Genomic DNA, 15,107 nt, shown 5'->3' on the forward strand with positions numbered 1-15,107 from the left:
GGGCCGGTGGGGCCCAAGGGGAACCCTTTTAAAAAAAAAAAAAAAAAAAAAAAAAAAAAGAAAAAGGAAAAAGGGAAGAATGTATGTTTATAGTAGCCCCTTCCTGCCCGTGTATTGTTACTGTGCACACATGCCTATACCTCAGGAACCTTTGATGCCTCGCCTTCTGGTTGATTATCATAATCCTGCTGGGATGGTGAGGGCTTTGTGGCATGGCCAAGTGCAAGCCAAGCACAACTCAAGAGCTGGCGTTCCCTGGGGTGGTGGGTCCCAGGGTGGAGGTGTATAGCTGACTTCGGGAGACGCTGATGCATACACTCTTTTGTCCTCTGGCTTGGCCTGAACTTGAAATGCTGCTTTCTGTTCCCGGACCTTGAAGAAAGGAAGGCAGTTTAAATGGGTTATAAATCAGGAGGAGGTGCTGAAATGGTTGAGGCTTGACTCTGGTGGTGTGCGGTGGACTTAACTGCTCCAACTGTTCATCAGGAGAAAATGAGAAAAAGAAGTTTCAAAAGAAAGGGTGGTACATCCTAAAGAAGTCAGTCAGTACCAGCAGCTGCTAACCTTTTGTTTTTGTTTGTTTTTTTTTGAGACAGGGTCTCCCTGTAGCCCTAGATGGCCTATAACTTGCTGTGTAGACCTGGCTAGCCTTGATCTCACAGAAATCCACCTGCCTCTTCCTCCCAAGTGCTAACATGTGTCACCATGCCCAGAAACTATTAACTTTTCATTACACAAATAAGCACACAATCATTTTAGATACTAAGAATTAAAAGAGAAATTCAACCACCTGAAACTTGGCCATAGATTACCATTGATAATGAGTTCACCTGATTGCCTTTTGGATCTTTTCATAAGCATCTATGTATGTAAGTGGAAAATGGCATCATTTTATACTATGGCTCTGTTGCCTACACTTTACTGTTTTTAGGGGCTAGAGAGGTGGCTTAGAGGTTAAAAGCACTTGCTGTACTTCCATAGGACCCATGTTGGGTTTGGTTCCCAACATGGTGGCTAAAAACTATCTAAAATTCTAGTTCCAGGGAATCTGATGCCCTCTTCTGGCTTCTGTGGGCATTGCATGCCTATGGCATACTTATACTTGCAGGCAAATCATACACACAAAATAAAAGTAATACAAAAATTTAGCATGGGTGTTTATATGTATATGTGTGCACACATGCACCTACTGTGGCACGTATGGGATGGTCATAAAACAACTTGTGACAGTTGGCTCCCTCCTTTCTGGGGGTCGAACTCAGGTTGTCAGGCTTGGTGGCAAGCACCTTTACCTGCTGAGCTGTCTCACTGGTTCTGTACTTGACTCATATAGTCATATCCTTTGAAGTCAGTGGATAGAAATCTATAAGATGACCATAGAACATTTTATTGTATATCTGACTCCAAGCAGCCAGGGCCCTACACTTGAACTTCTGAATTGGGTCCACTGTTAATTATTGTGAACCAAGCTCTACGGTAATTTTTCTTTCACTTATTTTTTTCTATTTTTCTTGTTTTGCTGTCATTTCCTTGCTTTCCCTCCACCCCTTCTCCCTTCTTCCACCTCTCCTTCCCTCCCTTCCTCCCTCATTCCCTTCCTTTCTTTTCTTTTGTAGTACTGGGGATTAAATCCAGGGCCTTGCAATGTTAGGCAACTACCCTATCACTGAGCTATGTCCCTAGCCCGCTTTCCCTTATTATTTTGAGACAGGGTCTTACTAAGCTTCCCAGGCTGCTCTTTTTTTTAAAAAAATTATTTATTATTTTTATTTTATATGTATAAGTGTATTGCCTGCATGTATGTGAGTGCACCTGTGTTGTGCAATGCCTATGGTGGTCAGAAGAGGGTGTTAGATCCCCTGGAACTGGAGTTAGAGGTGACTGTTAGCTGCCATGTGGGTGCTGGGTATCAAACCTGGATCCTCTGCAAGAGCAGCTAGTGCTCTCAACTGCTCAGCCATCTCTCTGACCCCAAGGCTGGTCTTTAACTTACTCATATTGTAGGCATGTGTCATCATGCACAGTTGTGCATTCATTTTCTTAACTACAGTACTTGAGACAATGGGTCTCTGCCAGTTTATAAAGTGCTTGTAGGCAAAGTCCTTGCCTTCATCTTCTTTCTGAATTAAAAAAAATTTTTATTTTTTGTTTTTATTTTTATGTGTATGTATGTATTGCCTGCATGTAGGTAAGTGCACCTCTGTCGTGCAATGCCCGCAGAGGTCAGAAGAGGCTGTTGGATCCCCTGGGACTGGAGTTACAGACAGCTGTTAGCTGCCATGTGGGTGCTTGGATTCGAACCTGGGTCTTCTGCAAGAACAACCAGTGTTCTTAACCACTGAGCCATCTCTCCAGCCCCATTCTTTTAAAAATTTTTAACTTAATTAATTAATTAATTTATGAGACAGGGTCTCCCTGTAGTCCCAGTTGGCCTGGATGGAACTCAGTATGTAGGCCAGGCTGGCCTCAGTCTCACAGAGGTCCACTCCTGAGTGCTGGGATTAAAGGTGTGCTCTACTACACTTGGCTGAACTTTAAAAAAAAATTATTTGTTTGGGGCTGGAGAGATGGCTCAGCAGTTAAGAACATTGGTTGTTCTTGCAGAAGACCCGGGTTTGAATCCCAGCACCCACATGGCAGCTAACAACTGTCCGTAACTCCAGTTCCAGGGGATCCGATGGCCTCTTCTGTCCTCTGCGGGCATTGCACAACATGGGTGCACTTGCCTACATGCAGGCAATACACTCATACACATAAGATAAAAATAATAAATAAAATATTTTTTAAAATTATGTATTTGTATTTTATGTGTATGAGTGTTTTGCCTGCATTTATATGTGTACCATCTGTATGGAATGCATGCAGAGGCCAGAAGAGGACGTTGTAACCCCCTGGAACTGGAGTTATGGATGGTTGTTAGCTGACACATGGATGCTGGGAACGGAACCCAGGTCCCCTGCAAGAATGGCAAATGCTCTTAACCACTGAGCCATCTCTCCACCCCCTGAGCTTCTTTTGTATGTCCTTCAAACCCTTCTTATCCTTCTAACCCCATCTCCTAAGAGGGCAAACTCTGTTTCTGAATTTGACATTGAAAAATGAGGACATAAGTCACAGCCATGGTTTCATTATTTATCTTCTGACTTGTCATACGGTAATAGTACATGCATGCACGCGCGCACACACACACACACACACACACACACACGCCACACCATAGTGTGCTTGTGAAAATCAGAGGATAACTGTTGGGGATCAGTTCTCTGATTCCACTGTGGGTTCCAGGGCTCAAACTCAGGTTATCAGGTACTTTTAAGTAGATTTGTTGGCAGCATCCAGGTTAATCTAAAAAACTATGTAAAGAACTGTTTATGCTTCTCTCTTTCCCTGCCTTCTGGGTCAGCTATGACAGAGACTCTACTTTCAATGTGTTTGTGGGAAAAGGCCAGCTGATTGCGGGCATGGATCAAGCTCTGGTCGGGATGTGCGTAAATGAGAGGCGTTTCGTGACGATCCCCCCAAAACTCGCCTATGGAAGTGAAGGAGTTTGTAAGTTTCATTCTGTATTTATAAACACATATGCAGGCTGTTCAGTCAACCTGACTGGAAAATTAGGCATCTTTAATAGGGGAGAAGAAAGGCCGTGAACGCACAGCTAACATTTCCATGGTAAGTTTATCTCTTTTAGAGATAAACACAGAAGGTGCCACAGTGGTCTATCCAGTGATGCACTCGATGAATCTCTTTTTCTCTCTTTAATTTTATTTGGAGAAAAGATGGAGGAAGAATAGGGCGTTTTGGAATTGTACACCAGTGATGGGCTTGACTTTTGGCTTCTGTTCATCCTGGCAGCAGTTTCGTGACTTTCCCTGCTAGGATATGAACAAATATTTATCAGCCCAGAGGTCATTGAAGACAGATCAAAGAAACAATTCCACTTAAGTCTAGCTTGGTGAACCAATGAGTTTATTGGAGTAACTTAAGGAGCATGTGTAAGGAGGATGAGTCAATCAGAGGCAGCTGGATCACAACAAAGCCCACTTAGTCTAAATCCCTGGAGCTCCTGCACAGCTTGGAGGCAGCTTCTCGCTTCTCCGAGCAGTCTGGTCTCCAGAGCAATTGTTAAGGCTCTTATACCTGTGGGAGGAGCCTTGGGAATCTTGTAACTTCCTGAGCTTCCTGGGTCTCTAAGTTTGATTAGCTTCCTGAACCTGGTGCCCCTCCCTCTCTCTCCTGGACAGAATGTTTCTGTTTGGAGAAAATAGCTATGTAACAGAAGTTTTCTAGGCTTTCTCAGTGTTTCTCTGTTTAATTTCTAGCTGGTGTGATCCCTCCAAACTCAGTCCTTCATTTTGACGTACTTCTGATAGATATCTGGAATTCTGAAGACCAGGTTCAGGTTCTCACTTACTTCAAGCCCTCCAGCTGCCCTCGGACTATCCAGGTGTCCGATTTTGTCAGGTATCACTACAATGGAACATTCTTGGATGGGACGCTGTTTGATTCCAGGTGAGTCCCATTGTGAACAAGTGTCTGTGAGATGACCTCTGCGTTGCCTGCTGTCTGTGCTCATGAGGAAACCCGAAAAGGGACTCCTGATAACCAGTGCCAAATTCTCTCTCTCTCTCTCTCTCTCTCTCATATATCTTTAAAAAATTTTATGTGTATGAGTGTATTGCTTGCATGTGTATAAGTGTACCTGTTTTTGCAATATCTGTGGAGGTCAGAAGAGGACATTGGATTCCCCTGGAAAGTTGTTAGATACCATGTGGGTACTGGGAATTGAACCCAGGTCCTCTGCAAGAGCATAGGTGCTCTTAACTGCTGAGCCATCTCCAACCCCTCTTCATATATATTTGGTCAGTGTTTTATGGTCCATGATGTGAGAGTCCAAATATATCTTAGAAAAAAAATTAAAAACAGTCTTGATGTAGTTTAACCATATTTGGAGATCTCAAGTTCAGTGAAGGGTCATATTTCTGAGAAGGCCCATGGGTATTTGGTTCATTTTTATGGTTTTCCTATGGAAAGGGGAGAAAGAAATGAAACTGTAGAGAAGTCGGGGGCTAGGATCAAAACCAGGGAACTCTGAGATTTTTTTGTCATTGCCGTGTGTTGGATGAGTGGGGTAGCTGTTAACTGCCAGCACAGATAGGAGTTCTTCGTTTCTTTGTGACATTTGAGGCACTCCTCTTTGTGCTTGGGATGAGTCTGGGCTCATCGTTTATTGGAGGGCTGGGTAACAAAAACCTTCTGGAGGGTTGTGTTTGGAACACGCAGTATGGAACTTTATTCCTTCCTCTTTGGTTTTCAGCCACAATCGCATGAAAACCTATGACACATATGTGGGGATTGGCTGGCTGATTCCTGGAATGGATAAAGGGCTGCTGGGCATGTGTGTGGGGGAAAAGCGTATCATCACCATACCTCCTTTTCTGGCCTATGGAGAGGAGGGAGATGGTAAGTCCTTCTTTTTCTCAGAGCTTCTCTCATTTATCCTTTGGTTTGCAGTGATGAATTCAGCTGTGTCCCCTAAAACACACCAAGCCTTTTGCTTTAGAACAACACTATCCACCATGGTGGCTGCTTCCATTCAGATGGAAATGAATCGAAATTAAAATTCAGTTCCATGGTCACATCCTCACATTTCAGGCATGTAAGAGTCACACAGTTGCTGGGGATCCTTGAACTGGACAATGCAGATGCCCTGCATTCCCACCACTGCAGGAAGTTCTGAGTGCTGGTCCGGATGATGTACGGTTTAGACCTTGCATTCCCTCATGGCCATTGGTGTTCATAACTAAGTACGTTGTCCTAGCCTTGCCAGCTGTGGCCTTCGGCACCAACTTCTCTTTTCTCTTTGAAGTAAGATTTGATTAGCTTTGAGAGCTTGCGGACTTCAAAGTAGAGATTTAGTCAGGTGATGTCTGAATTGAGAAATCACTATTATATGCTCTACCTAAGATATTAGTCTCACTTGGATAAACTCACTGCATAATATTAGCTATGGATTTGGTGCTGTTGGTAAAATGCTTGCCTCATGTTCACAAAGCCCTGGGTCTGATCCCTGGCACTCGGTGGTACACACTTGTAATATCAATACTTGGAGGTAGAAGCAGGAGGATCAGGAGTTCAAGGTCATTCTCAGCTACATGGTGAATTGGAGGCCAGCCTGGGACATGGAAGACCCTGTCTCAAAAACAAAATAAACAAAAACTACAATATTAGAGAATATTTTAACAGTGTTCTACAAGAAGTAGAGTACTGGCTGATAATTAGCATTTCTTGGCCACTCATATTGAATTTCAGACACATTTACTCACACTGACAGTCTGACACAACAGAGACCTTGAGGCATCCATCATGCATGAAGACCCACATGGAGTAAGGAATAGAAATGACAGCCGGGCATGGTGGCATACACCTGCAATCTCAGCAGTTGAGGGACTGGGCAGAAGAAGCATGAATTCAAGGCTAGCCTGGTTTATGTAGTAAGACCCTACTTTAAAAAAGCACAGAACAGGAATCGACATGGTATCAATTGCTGTTGAAGCTGCCGAATGGTACTCAGTGGAAATACAATATTTTCCAAGCAGTTTTCTGCCTCTGAAGCTGTAGAGCAAAGGAGAGGGGAGGCTGAGTGGCTGGGGCTCCCCCCTTCTTTGTCTGTCTGCACTTAGATATTTATGTGCTTGAGTCCTACAAACAGTTCTGTACAGTTTGGTCTTGTTTGTTGGTGCTGGGGATCAAACCTAGGGTCTCATGCATACAAAGATGTGTTATCCCACTAAACCATGGCTCCAGCCTGGCAGGTCCTTCTTCAGAGGACAGTGGGTGAGTGGAATTCCTAAATAGAGTTTGAAACCATTGCCACGAGGCCATAGCTTATTGTCTGTTAAGATGCAAGTTAGTCTTACTGATGTTCATACTGTTTCATCCTTTGCCAGGGGGATGAAATACATCCACTGTAGCTTCTAAATTGTTTGTTTTGTGGCTAAGGATGGCCTTGAATTCTTGATCCTCCTGCTCAGCTGTCCAAATATATTTCAGATGTTCAAATTACAGCTGGATGTGGTGGCACATACCTTTAATTCCAGCACTTGGGAGGCAGAGACAGGCGGATCTGTGTGAGTTCGAGGCCAGCCTGGTTTATGTAGTGAGTTCCAGCTCAGCTGGGGCTACAGGGAGACCCTGTCTTAAAAAGACCAAAAAATGTTTTAATTATAGGTATATAAATTCTACCAGGACTGCTATGACAGTATCTTTTCAGGGAGTGTATGATAATGGTTGAAAACTGAAACTCTGGAGTGCTTTTAAGGTCTTTTAGCGGCTGCGGCAGTGGGAAAAGATTTGTCTTGGGTGTACACGGCCTTGGGCTTGATCACACAAAGAAAATGAAACAAAAATTAAAGAAACTCCCTTTTTTCCTTCTTATCTAAAAGAAAAAGCATACAAACTTAGTGTTCTTATTCTCCCTCTCCCCCTTCATCTCTCTCTCTCTCCCTCTCCCCCTTCATCTCTCTCTCTCTCTCTCTCTCTCATACACACACACACACACACACACACACACACAAATGCATGCACAGGCACCTGAACTTTGGGGATTGACCACACTGCACATCTCAGAGGCTGGCTCAGCAGCCTGTTTACAGTAGATTTATTATTCTATGGGAGAAGAAGATGACAGGGTAGGCTTTGCCACAGGCCCTAGGAAGAGCACAGGCTTGGCATGCCACCTTGCCTAGGATGTCTCCTTTGTGTGGTAAATCACATGGCAAGTAAGTGCCCTGGGGAAGTCCATTTGTAGTAACTGTCTTTTATTCCAAATTACTGGATTTAGAGTTACTTGGTTGATGTTGATCTTTACAGAAGAAGCTCCTGCCTTACAGTGCCACTCAGACAGCTTTTCTGCAGAACCTTACCACTAGTGGCCATTGGTGCCTGGAAGCCCCCTGCCTCACCAGTGGGCCTGGGCTACTGACTTTTGTGTTCTCATCTGTGAAATGATATTTGAACTAGGTATTTGAATGGCTGTAGACATCAAGCAGAAACTTGCCCATATGAAGTCAGAAGTTATTTCACAGTTTACCTCTGTGCTTTGTTTTCTTAGTGACATCATCTTTACAGGAGGGATATCAAAGCATGGTATTATAAAATACATTATTTTGTTAGAAAATAAGAGTGTTTTATATGTTAGAAAATAGAATTAGTGTAAATACAACAGTCCCATGGTACCTGTGGAGGACTGATCTAGGATTCCCTAAGGATATCAAAATCCTCAGATGCCCAACCCTGTATACTTTAGGCTATTCACAGTAATTAGCATGGTATGTAGATACTGTGTTATTGTGTGATATACTTTTCCTGGGGGATGTGACACACGCACTCATTCCAGAAAGGGACCCAATGACAGATTAAAGCAATTGTTGCACCAAAGTCCAACTTGGTGAACTAGTGAATTTTTATTGGACTGTGGGTAAAGGGTTGCTTACAGGAGCAGGGATGACTCAAAAGTCAGCTGCATCACCGAAGCCCACCACAGCATGATTGATGACTCAGGAAAGCTGTGTCCCTGGAGCTATCTGTACAACCTGAGGGTAGCTTGACAGGTTGGAGAATCTCCTCTTGGCTGCTGGGCTTGTTGGAGTCTCCTCGAATTGCTGCTTCTAAAAGCTGGAGAGGGGTCTTGGAGAACCTTGCAAGGTTCAACTTTCTCAGACATGTGCAGTTTGTTTACCTCCTGAGTCTTATGAACTTTCAATCCCCTCCCCCCCAGGGAATAGTTGAATTTACAGAAACTACTATACAACATATATTTGCAAATAGTTGTCATATTGTATTATTTAGGGAATAATGACAGAAATAAAAATGTGTTCAGTACAGACATAACTTTTTTATTTAAAAAATTATTTTTATTTTTTATGTGTATGAGTGTATTGCCTGTATGTATGTAAGTGCACCTATGTCATGCAATGCCTGCAGAGGTCAGAAGAGGGTGTTGGATCCCCATAACTGGAGTTACTACAGTTACAGATATTTATTAGCCACCATGTGGGTGCTGGGAATTGAACTCAGGTCCTCTGCAAGAGCAGTCAGTGCTCTTAACCTCTGAGCCAACTCTCCAGCCCCAACATAATTGTTTTTTGAGACAAAATCTCATGTAGCCCATGCTGGCCTTGAACTCATTATATAGCTGAGGATGACCTTGAATTTCGCATCATCCTGCCTCTACCTACCCAGAACTGGGATTGCAAGTATGTGCTATTATGTCTGGTTTTATAGATATAACTTTTAAACATTTTTATTTTTTCTCTCGTTTATTTTTATGTGTATGAGTGTATTGTCTGTATGTTTGTAAGTGCACTGATGTTGTGCAATGCCTTTGGAGGGCTGTAGAGGCTGTTGGATCCCCTGGAACTGGAGTTATGGACAGCTGTGGGTTCTGGGAACCAAATGTAGGTTCGTTCCTCTGCAAGAGCAGTCAGTGCTCCTAACCACTGAGGCATCTCTCCAGCCCCCAAACATAACTTTTATCTTCAGTATTTTTGTTCTGTGGTTGGCTGAACCCGTGGATGCAGAGCCCATGGATACAGTGGTACCCTGTGTCTAGTACATCCTCTCTTAGGGATATCTAAGAGAGGCTGCTCCATGCAGCAGTGAGACTGAGAAGACCTGAAGACTGTTTTTGGACTGTGGATATCATTTTTTCTCTGTTACTGAACCTGCTTTTATTTATATCTTGTTTTGGATAAAGAATTTTAAATCATGGAAAAAAGGGGGCCGGGGGCTGTTGGTTTCGAGAAACAAGACTATGGTGTTTTCCAGGACCAAATCAAAGCTTTGGAATTTGCACATTTGAATGTTTATAATTTGAGTTTGTAAGCAAACACTAGCCCATGGAGGTGTGGATTTGGGTTTCCATGTGGGTGCATACTGCCCACAAAGAGCTTTTATTTACCAGCGTGAGCCTATCGGGTGTGGTCATGGTAGCATGATGTCATTGCTGTTAGTGTGCTCATTTTCCTGGGTCAGCCAGGCTGTACCCACCAGCCCATGGTTGGACACCTGGTGAGACACTGTAGTTATACAACATGGAGAACCACCCAAGACTTAGAAGAGAACTTGTTTCCTTGGCTTAAAAACGTTAAGGAATGAGAACACCTACACCGAGGGTGTGAGTAGTGGTTAGAGCACTTCCTAAATGTTGTGCTGGAATGCACTGCCTTCTTCCTTTTCACTCCAGGGAAAGACGTTCCTGGACAGGCGTCTTTGGTATTTGATGTTGCACTGTTAGACCTTCATAACCCCAAGGATAGCATCTCCATTGAGAACAAGGTAGTTCCTGAGAACTGCGAGAGAAGAAGCCAGAGTGGGGACTTCCTCAGGTATCATTACAATGGCACGCTTCTGGATGGAACCCTCTTTGATTCCAGGTAAGGAAACCTTCATTCACTAGAACATCTGACCAAATCGAGTCTAACCACAGTTGGCCATGGCCTAAACATACTGTCATGCTCACAGTAATACAGATCTGTTTTCAGATTCTGAATTTCTTCCTAGGCTTACCAGGGTCTCTTTGAGGGCTGATTTAGACATGTCTGGAGGTGAACAGGAGGGACTCACCCAGACTCCCATTCTATCCCATCCCACTATGAACCCCACTATGTGTGCAAAATGCATGTGGTAGGAGTTGGTATGTCTTACTTATTCAAGTGGCATGTGTGTTTTGGAAACCACTCCTTTGGCTTCCTGTCAGCAAGTCATGACAGAGCCTACATGTTTCCCTGAGGTCATAGACTTCTTTAATCATCCAAAGCATCAGAGGATAATTCATCCATGGTAATCTTTTTATTTCAGTAACTCACTCTTTGTCCTAAGATTTCTTCTGTATTTCATTAAAACTTTTTTTTAAGACAAGGACTTACAATGTAGCCCTGGAATTCTCTATGTAGACCAGGTTGGCCAAGAACTCACAGAAATCTTCCTATCTTTGCCTCTGCCTTCTGAGTGCTGGTATTAAAGGTATGCAGCACTATGGCAGGCTAAAACTTGAGAAAAAAAATTTTTTTTATTGATTCTTTGAGAATTTCCTGCAATGTATTTGATCATAATCTGACCCCTCCCCCATCTCCTCTCAGATCACGCCCCATCCCCCTCATGTCATGTCCTTATTTATTTATTTATTTATTTATTTATTTATTTGTGTGTGTGTGTGTGTGTGTGTGTGTGTGTGTGTGTTTTCTTTTTGAGACAGAGGCTCCCTGTAGCCCCAGCTGGCCTGGAACTCATTATGTAGACCAGGCTGGCCTCAAACTCACAGAGATCCGCTTACCTTTGCCTCTCAAGTCTGGGACTAAAGGCGTGCACTGCTGTGCCCGGCCTATTTATTTACATATATTTTTAATGGCTTATTGAGTCTAATTTGTGTTCCCCAAATGATCTTGGTTGTGGGTCTACCCTCAGGAGCCTGGTTGACCCACCAGCAGTCTCCCTGGGTGAAGGTTGATTACACCCTTCAAGAAAACTGTTTTCCTCCCCAACAGCTATCAATTGCAAGTAGTTCTAGGCTAGGTCTGGGCTTCTTGCCCACCTACCCCTTCCATCCTGGGTTTTTGTCTGGCTTGGGCTTGTGCAACTTGTGCATGTGGTCATAAGCGCTGTGGGTTCACTTATGTGATTGCGCTGTTGTGTCTGGAAAACAAAAGTAGCAGTCACAAGGTTCAGAGTAAAAACCAGGAGTATAGCAAGGTACGCAGTGTATCTGTCTATCTGCTGCATATGTACTTAATCCTCCTGCCTTAGATTCCCAAGTGCTAGGATTACAGTGCATACCACTACACCCAGATTTCTTTCTTTCTTTATTCATCTAGTGTGCATGTTTTAATACAGATATAAAAGCTTTAGGGTTTTTTCCTCACCCTTTTTCTTCCATATTGGGCTTCCATATTGTTGGTGTCATTTTCGTCTGCTAGACTAGTGCTGAGACACCAGATTCAGCCCCCAGTACTTCCTGGGGATCTCCAAAAACGATCACCATCACAGGCAGGCCCACTGTGGAAACACAGAAATAAGCAAAACATGAAAAGTCCTTAAATGTTAATTATTGTAGGAAGTAAAGAAACACTGATAGTATTTTGTGCACTATTACTGTGGGTACGAGTGGGAAGGGATGAAGCTGGGTAGGGCTGGTAGGATTGGGTTGATAGAGAGGAGGCAGAGGAGGGACGGGTAAGTGGGACAAGGGGGAGGGGGACGAGGCGGTTCATGTCATCTGTTTCAGTGTGGCTGCCTTTTACATATCTGTTCCGTTTATAACTTGACTCGTCCAGCGGGACCAGTGGGTTGTTTCTGGCACACTTTCTGCAGATGCTCACACATTACCTGTTCAGAGGAGCATGTTTCTAGGCTGTCTCACATTCTGAGGTTTGGCTATTCTGGGTTCCAGAGGCCTCTGTGGCCTCTGTGACCCTTTGGTGTTGGGGTTCTGGGGGATTTACACAGCTGCTGTGGTGTCCCTCCTGAGTTACCTCATCTTCTTTTTTCTTCTTTTTAGCTACTCACGGAACCGTACCTTTGACACGTACATTGGGCAGGGCTATGTGATTCCTGGGATGGATGAAGGTTTACTTGGTGTTTGCATTGGAGAGAGGCGAAGGATTGTGATCCCCCCTCACCTGGGGTATGGAGAGGAAGGAAGAGGTAGGCATCACCTTCCTCCTCACTAACTACCTGGTTGCTTTCATATTGCTCTAACCAGGGCTTCTAGGGATAAAACAAGGGAGCTAAGTCCAGCTGAAGACTCCCCTGCGCTGCTGGTTTGTTTCTAGAGCTGTCTGGATACATCTCCTTCCCTACCCATTTTTTTCCCTCCTGGAAATTAAAAAATTTACATCAGAGTTGAAAGAATTGCAAAGTGAATTCCACTTTGTTTCACCAATTTTTACCATTGAATTGTAATTGTGTTTATTTTCAGTGAAATGTTTGATAGTAAGTGTAGCCCCTTCACTTTTTTACTTTGTATACTAAGAAACTCACCCATTTAACTGTACAGTTCAGTGACTTTAGTAAATTTAGTGAGTTATGTAGATAGTGCCTTAGTTCTGTGAAAATTTTTGTCACCTTAAGAGCAAACTTACTTTAAAAAGTTGCATAAACAGGGCTGGAGAGAAGGCTCAGCAGTGAAGAGCCCTTGTTTTTCCAAAGAACCTTAGTCTGGTTCCCAGAACCCATATCAGGCAGCTCACAACCACCTGTAACCCCAGCTTCAGGGCATCAGGCATTTCTTTCTGACACATACATGTGGTATATTTTCTCTCTCTCTCTCTCTCTCTCTCTCTCTCTCTCTCTGACACACACACATACACACACATACAGAAAAATAAATCTTAAGTCAGGCATGGTGGCGCATGTCTTTAATCCCAGCAGAGGCAGGCAGATCTTTGTGAGATCAAGTCCAGCCTGGTCTACTTAGTGAGTTTCAGGCCAGCTGGGGCTACAGGGAGACCTTATCTAAAACAAAACAAAGCAAACAAAAACTCTTTTAAAAATGTTGCATAAATTGTGAGGTGTGGTAGACAGGCCTGTAATCCAGCACTCTAGAGGTAGAAGCAGGAGGATCAGGATGTAAGGTCAGCTTTGGCTAAAGAGGGAATTTGAAGCTAGCCCAATTTAAACAGGACCTTGTTTCAAAAACAAAGCAAACATTATACAAATAATATCTATTAGTTTTAGAAAAAACGAAACTACAGATGAACAAAGCCCCCAAATCTCTCATGATCACATCACCCAGAAGTAAACATTGTTAATGTACTGTGGTAGGTGAAATAAGACACCAAAGATATCCATATCCAAATCCCCCAGCCCTGTGAATTCTGTTTGCTGATGTGGTAAAGGACCTTGAGGCAGGGATAGTGTTGCAGATAAACCAGATGAAATCCTGAGGAGCCTGCAGGAGTGAGGCCGGATGTCAGCCAGGGGAACTACCTAAGCTTCTGACAGAAGACTGAGGGAGGGGGCTGTGGTCACCAGTGCATGCTGCTGAAAAGCAATGAAGGAACCAGTCTCGCCTGAGTCCTCTGAAAGGAATGCATCCTTGCCAGCACCGTTGAAATACTCCTCCATCTTCCAGAGACTTCAGAACTGTGGGCATCAGTTTGCTTTTCTTCTTCCACCTCCCCTCCCTCCCCTTTTCTCCTCCCCTCCCTTGCCCTCCCCTCCCCTCCCTTCCCCTTTCCCTCTCCTCCCGTTTTTCCCCTCCCCTTCCCTCCCCTCCCCTCCCCTGCCCTGCCCTCTGCATCCCCAGCCCAGTTTTCATTGTTTTAAGTGACCATATTTGTGGTAGTTTGTGAAATCCACAGTAGGAAACCGATAACAACTGTACTTGGTGTACTTTTGTGTACACGTGTAGGTTAAAAGAAATCTAAGTGCTGGCTGTGGCGCTGCATGCCTACAAGCACAGCTCTAGGGAGGTGGAGGCAGGAGAATCGAGAGTTCAAGGCCAGCCTGGGCTGTATAAAATAGGTCCTGTCTTACAGAGGAAGACTAGCTGTCTGCCTATACTAACGTACGCTGGAAAAAAAGGAGGACCTTCTCTTCATCTTGACTATAATTTCTTTCTTGACCCAGTTGTTGTGAACAGTTTTCTATGCTAGCAAGTATCTTTAGTGGCTGTACAGTATTTCAACCATATATTCTTTCTTTCTTGTGTTTTTTTCTCATATGTTAATACTTTGCTGACTTGCTGAGACTTCCTTAGGATCAGTAGGATCAGTTGATGCAGTATTTATTTTGGGTTTGTATCTTTTTTCTGTTGAAATTTTGGCTGGTCTTGGTTGTTTATACTCACTTGGTTAACCTGATTTCTAATCATGTCATGTGGATCCTGGGAATTTTCTCACAGAGGATCTAAGAAACTTAAAGTTGACTGGAAACTCGAGTGTTCAATTGAGAAGCATTTTTTTTTTTTTTCTCCTTGACGTAAACTTCTGAATTGTTAAGATGGATGAGATCATAGCTTAAGAAACAAGAGCTTGGACCAGGCATGGTCAGGAGGCAGTCAGTAGGCTGAGGCAGGTGGGTCTCTGTGAGTTCCAGGCCAGTCTGGTCTA

At 43.7% G+C, this 15,107-nt stretch overlaps 1 protein-coding gene across 1 annotated transcript in view; it reads left to right on the forward strand.

Moving 5' to 3' along the window:
- Positions 1 to 15,107, forward strand: part of Fkbp9 (FKBP prolyl isomerase 9) — a 45,252-nt gene that overhangs the window by 16,770 nt on the left and 13,375 nt on the right. The window contains exons 2-6 of the mRNA XM_008827547.3: positions 3,404 to 3,549; positions 4,320 to 4,509; positions 5,315 to 5,460; positions 10,244 to 10,433; positions 12,554 to 12,699. Of these exons, the coding sequence (XP_008825769.1) occupies positions 3,404 to 3,549; positions 4,320 to 4,509; positions 5,315 to 5,460; positions 10,244 to 10,433; positions 12,554 to 12,699 (818 nt within the window). The remainder of the gene's footprint in view (positions 1 to 3,403; positions 3,550 to 4,319; positions 4,510 to 5,314; positions 5,461 to 10,243; positions 10,434 to 12,553; positions 12,700 to 15,107) is intronic.

Source organism: Nannospalax galili, unplaced genomic scaffold (genome assembly GCF_000622305.1).
Source record: "Nannospalax galili isolate Female #2095 unplaced genomic scaffold, S.galili_v1.0 scaffold132, whole genome shotgun sequence".
Taxonomy (NCBI): Eukaryota; Metazoa; Chordata; class Mammalia; order Rodentia; family Spalacidae; genus Nannospalax; species Nannospalax galili.